Here is a 6,201-nt window from a genome sequence, read left to right as displayed (position 1 = left end):
GGCGTCGCCCAAGATCATGCTTTTGATGACTGAAAAGATTGTTAACTTCTGCACCGTTGCTTGCACTTCCTGATTTCAATAAGCAATTTGAGATTGAATGTGATGCTAGTGGTATTGGAATTGGTGGTGTGTTGATGCAAGAGGGTCTCCCAATTGCATATTTTTCGGAGAAACTTTCTGGTGCTAAGATGAACTATCCTATATATGATAAAGAATTGTATGCTTTAATTAGAGTTCTTGAGGTTTGGCAACATTATTTATGGCCAAAAGAATTTATCATACATTCTGATCATGAAGCTTTGGCGTCTTGCTAAGGGGATTGAGTTTATTGAGTCTTTTCCATACATTATTAAGCATAAGAAGGGAAAATATAATATTGTTGCTGATGCTCTATCTAGGAAAAATGTGCTATTAACTCAACTTGATATTATAATTCCTAGATTAGAAGTACTATGTGATTTATATGCCACTGATCATGATTTTGCTGAACCATATTGCTTGTTTGCTATTGGTAAGGCATGGGAGAAATATCACATACATGATGGGTTCTTGTTTAGAGTTAACAAACTATGTGTTCCAGATTCGTCTGTGCGTTTGCTCTTATTGCAGGAATCACATGCTGGAGGTTTGATGGGTCACTTTGGGCGTGAGAAGACGCTACTCATGCTCGGTGATCATTTTTATTGGACAAAGATGAGGCGGGATGTGGACTGGGAGATTGTACGTCTACATGGAGTCCCGAAGACTATTGTTTCTGATCATGACGTGAAGTTTATGAGCTACTTTTGGAAGACACTTTGGGGAAAGCTGGGGACGAAGCTACTTTTCAGCACTACTTTTTTTTTGAAATACTCCATATATTAAGCATACAAGCCCGCCTCATTAAAAACCTTCCAGCCCCCTTCGGTACCCTAGAAGGAAAAGAGTGTGTATGGAAACTTGCAGCTAACGAGAAGACAAAGTCAAGTTAATCAAGGGTGATCAGCTCCTCCACACAGGGAGGATTTGCGTCACGGAGTAAGCCAGTAAAACCCGACTTGCATAACTGAGCTAACACATGAGCTACACCATTACAGACTCGGTCTATCTTTATAATAGAGATGTTCCTGAACACACGGAGAATATCACGAGCCTCCTGGTAGAGAGCCCAACCTCCAGAGGACTCCCGTCCAGTGCCCGATATAGTTTGGACCGCCCTGAGGCAATCCAACTCAACATTGCCGGGTCCGCTGCCAAGAGCCAGCAAGTGTTTGATCCCTGATAAAAGGGCCACCATCTCAGCTTCCTCCGCACTTGCACAGGACGTAAAAAATTTCCATTCAATAAGGAGTACATCGCCGCTATGATCACATATAACAATACCAAGCCCAGCCTTCTTAGATAGATCATCCCAACCAACATCAACATTAGCCTTCAAAGATCCTTCCACAGGAGCTGTCCACGAGGGAGGACCAAGTGAACCCACAGTTCAATTTGGAGTTGGGGAATTAGGATGTCTAATAGCCATGTAGAAATTATGATAGCTGTGAATAACGGACACCGATGCCACTATTGAAGCTTTCCCATCGCCAAACACAACATTATTACGGTGGTGCCAGACACTGATACGTCCAAAACGTATATACTTTCCCGAACACTTTTGCTATTGTTTTGCCTCTAATTTGTGTATTTTGGATACAACTAACATGTGGGGACCCCGGAACTAACTGTCCGAAATACCCTGTTATGTATATAGTTCACGATCCCATGATCAGTGCGCCGTGAACACATAACCGAACTGATATCAAATTACACCATCCATTACAAAGCGGAATAAGAAAATTACAATAATGTCACATGACCATTACTTACATAATAGCCTCGAAGGGCCTAACTAAACATCAGAGTAGCATCATCACTTCAACAGCGCGGAGCCCAAGTCATTCGCCTTAAACCCTACAGGCAACTGACTGGGAAGACGTTCCTAGCTCGCATAGACGTCGCCAACTCCTTCTTCATCTGTCGAACTCCTTCAAGTCTGGCCAAGTAAATAGCCAGGGACAAAGCCGTGAGTACATTTGAATTGTACTCGCAAACCATCAAGAAGGTGATAACAATTCTAACTAAAGAAGACAAGAGAGGAAGAGTAGTTTCTCTTGTGGATATAGCATGTGGAAGAGAAGAGATGTTTTTGGTGGAGATAGCATCCCAACTTCTCGATTGAAGGGGGACACTTCAAGAATTTATCTAAGACATCTCTATATCTCTATTTAAGAATATACTTCAAAAGAGTTCTACAACATAAAACACTAGGGAGGGGGTAACCCAATTTTGTTTCCTTTCCGACCATCTCCATATGGTCAATCGAACCATTCCCATACCCTTCCGGTACTCCGAAAACAAGTTCCTTTCTTTCATTTTCCAAACAATATTTGTAAACCAAAAACTCATCAGGCTAAGCAACAGCCATTCCAACCGTCCATGACCGCGGACGCGGCTATTCGAATAGATTTAACTCTGCAGAGTTTGCACACTTTCCCCACCTCTATCCGGATACCTATCGTGTGGGCATCATCCCCGCATAACAACATATGCCACGACGGATACCCGAACATAGCCTTTCGCCCATTCGACTTAGCAAGAGGTCCTACCCTATGGAGTATGTACCTCCCCGGCACCGTGGCAGCTCACCTCCCTTTGAGCGTGGCTCCACCGCCAAGCCAGGAGACCCATAGTGTCTTCCGGACGGGTCAGCCCCGAAGGCCTCCCGTTATACTATTGTCCCAACCATGACAACCCGGACTCGGGGGTAACCGTACCCTTGTATAGTTGTGCGGTGCCTCATGCTAAGAAGAACAAACGTCAAGCTAAGCTCCGTGCCCACTTTGGAGTAGCTGTGGTTGCGCGGGTTAATTGTCACGGGTGAATACTTAGGCGCCAAAGTTTTCGAAAACAAGACTTTCTTTCCAACCATCTTTGCCAAGATCCTTTCCTTTCGTAAACACACGCTTGGGTAAGTCCAACTCACCCAAGGTTTTCAAAAATTCTTTTCAACAAGGTATTTTTCCAAGGGGGTTCCCAACCTATAGTTTTATGGATGAACTAAGATACATCAAGGCATGATGCTAGCCATCATACCACTAAGGATATGATAATTGAGGTGTCAAGGGGATCATACATACTTAGGATAAGCATGCATAGGGACATCATAACTAAGATGATTCAACAAGGGTCATGATGTTAATCATTATACCACTAAGAAGGTGACAATATAAGTGGTCAAGGGGGCATACATGCTTAGGGTAAGCATGCCCTAACATCAACAAGGGGTTCAACATACTTGGGAATAAGTATGCATAGAGTAGAGGACCAAACATCACACATGATACAAGGAACCAAGTATATAATGGAACAATGAACACAACAAGAAGGATAAATAGCAAGAGATCAAAAGATGGCTTGCCTTGGCTTATTTGTCCCTGTACTTCTTCAACTCCATCAATATAACAATCCCAACAATATAAATAAAATCTTCTCATCCGATTCCACTTGTTCTTCTTCTCCGGAATTGTTCGCATCTATCGCCGGAAAATATAAAAGAACACAATCAATCACATTGCACCAACAAACAAACATACAACAATCAACAACTAACCATGCAGCCAAGGTATAACATACAAAGGACTTATAGATACCACAAACAACTTAAAGAGAAACCATTTTATTTACCTAGTAAAGGTATGAGAGTATCACAACTTAGCAATTGCCTCTCTCGGTATCACCATGGCACAAGCTAAGTACCCCTGGTAGATAACATCATAAAGAGGACAAGAGCATTAGTTTGACATCAAATACTTTCACAAAACATTTTCAAACACTTTTGGAAAAGTAGAAAACAGTTTTCCTAATTTAATTTGCTCACTTAATCACTATACAAAAATAGGAAGCAAACCATATACCACATCATTTGAAAATTTAAACAAAACAAAAGAGATAAAGTTAGGTTGCAGAGGTTTTGTTTTGCAAGCATAAAACAAAGGTTGCCCATCTCTACTAAAAGAGTTGGTCAAGGGTTTTAAATAAACCGAAAAGTTTTGCTTCAACAATGCATGTCACACATAAACATTACTAACAGCAACAAATATGTATGAACAGAGACTAATAATATTTTTCCTAGATAGCTAGTACTAATACAAGACTAACCCAATTGGAATCACCTAAAAATATTAAACCTACAATTTTAGGAATTTCCTTGAATCTGACTGTACAAAAAACAAGATCTGTAAGCCATAAATCGTAGAAAAATCCTAAAAATATGGGGCTACTTGCATTTGAAAGGTAATTAAACAGAGATGCAAACACAATTGGATTTGGGTTCAAATTATTTCTGAAACTCTCACAAATGAATTTACAAGTTCACCGCATGTTTTTACCATTTGCTTTAACTATGGAGTTGCAGAACAGATAAAGGTTTGAAACTCGTTTGAGATGATTAAGAAAACATTCAGCAATCCTACAGAAGTGGAATCACTCAATTAGGTTCAAAAATGGATTTTTGATGAATTAAAAGCTAACAGCCATGTCTGCAGAACATACAGAACAAGTTTAATTCGTCAAAAATCATACACAAATCATAAAAATATGAGGTCTGCTGCATCTGAAAGGTATTGAATAGGTGGTTCTTACCCAGTTGGTTTCATTCAAAAATTCGTCACCAAACTCCTGGTTTAATTCGACAAAGTCAGATCTGACCAGATTTTGATCTGTGAACCATTTCAATTCCATTAGGTCATTTGAAGTGAACCCAACGCCAAAATGAAGGTAAGGGAGAGGGCTTTCACCCAAAATTGAGTTTGCTCAAAAAGGTTTTGTAAAACGGAAGAAATCTAACAAACAATGATTCTGCATGTTTGCAGAACTTTATTTATCATGCAAAATCCGTAAAGAATTTGAGGATGAGACCAACGCCAAGTTGTAGATATTTTCAATACCTATCTGCAGAACTTTGAACCACTCGATTTGGATCTGCACACGAGATTTGGCGGATTTTCCAAAATCGTACCAGAATCTGAAACAGCAAGAAACAGAAATTACTGCAAGGTTTTTGGACGAACTTTGCTCAAGAACTTCAGATCTGAGGATAGCTCAACCTTCTCCATGCTTGGACTAACATGCACCTGCATCAAGATCCAATCTTAGCAATGGAGGGAGAAGAAGAGGAGATTAAACCATCTAAGGTTGGGGAGAAGATGGAGGGGGAGGCTCTCATGGTGAGGATGAGCTTGAGGGAGGAAGGGAGCTTCATCTTGGTGGCTTTCCATGGCCATGGCCGGCCATGGGACCAAGGGGAGCACCATTTTCGTGGGGAAGTGGAGGAGGAGAGTGTGAGGGAGTGGAGGAAATAGTAGGGAGTGAAAAGAAATGAGGCAAAGGAGAGGAGTGGAGAGGAGTGGAGAGTGGGAAATGAGAGCAAGTGAGGAGGGAGTGGGCTGCCAAGCCCCTTTATATAGAGGGAGAGGGGGTGGGTTGGCTGCCTCCTCATTGATTGAGTTGGTTGGGAGGTAGCCTCTTCATTGATTGGGTTAGTTGGGAGGCTGGTTTGGGGAAGAGATATTTGACCCAAGCTGAATTTATTTGTGGCATTGCGAAGGGACAAAGGAGGAGAGGCATCCCAAGGTGGAGTAATTATGTGAGAGAGAGGGAAATGGAGAGGCATGATGCATGTGTGCCATGGCATGGCCGGCCACATATTTTTGGCCATGCACAAGTGATCAACAAGAGATAATTGCTACACATGCATGACACCCAAGGTTGAGTGCCTCACAAATTACTAAAATGGTGGCCTAAAAAGATATACAATTTTAGGCAAAGTGATACTAATGCACAAGGGTGCTAAAGTAGATGGTGGTGACATTCTGACCTAATAAAAGATGTGTCCAAGAGATGATGGTGGTGATGGTGATTTAGACAATGGTAGAGCAAGGCTAGGAGAGATGGTGAGTGAAGTAACCATATACTCACAAGGATGAATATATTGACATACATCATCAATTCATGAGGTCAAGGTGATGATGGAAAATAATAGAGGAGTGAGATAGGCATAATGAAATATAAGTTGCTCTTCAAATAAGAGGTCAATTGGGAGTGATTTGAAAGTATCAAATGATTATCCATTTGATCAAGAATTGGAGGATGGAGGGGATACAATGTGGTAGATCAGAG

At 41.3% G+C, this 6,201-nt stretch overlaps 1 protein-coding gene across 3 annotated transcripts; it reads right to left on the bottom strand.

The window, feature by feature from the left end:
• Positions 1-1,761: 1,761 nt before the first annotated feature.
• LOC127333871 (uncharacterized) lies at positions 1,762-5,496 on the bottom strand. Of its 3 annotated transcripts, XR_011752067.1 has the most exons (6): positions 5,094-5,473; positions 4,971-5,004; positions 4,666-4,742; positions 3,709-3,782; positions 3,443-3,557; positions 1,762-2,017 (listed from the first exon to the last, which is right to left on the bottom strand). XR_011752067.1 is itself a non-coding variant. In XM_051360310.2 (5 exons), the coding sequence occupies exons 1-5, from the start codon at positions 5,160-5,162 to the stop codon at positions 1,995-1,997; spliced, it is 318 nt and encodes a 105-aa protein (XP_051216270.1). In that variant the 5' UTR covers positions 5,163-5,496; the 3' UTR covers positions 1,762-1,994. The 3 variants fall into 3 exon arrangements, 1 of the variants encoding a protein (XP_051216270.1); XR_011752068.1 differs by lacking the exon at positions 4,666-4,742 and having other exon boundaries at positions 5,094-5,108; XM_051360310.2 differs by lacking the exon at positions 3,709-3,782 and having other exon boundaries at positions 5,094-5,496.
• Between the last annotated feature and the right edge of the window lie 705 nt (positions 5,497-6,201).

The sequence above is a fragment of the Lolium perenne genome, chromosome 2 (genome assembly GCF_019359855.2).
Source record: "Lolium perenne isolate Kyuss_39 chromosome 2, Kyuss_2.0, whole genome shotgun sequence".
Lineage (NCBI taxonomy): Eukaryota > Viridiplantae > Streptophyta > Magnoliopsida > Poales > Poaceae > Lolium > Lolium perenne.
The sequence above is the reverse complement of the archived record's forward strand: the minus strand, read 5'-3'. Positions and strand labels throughout refer to the sequence as shown.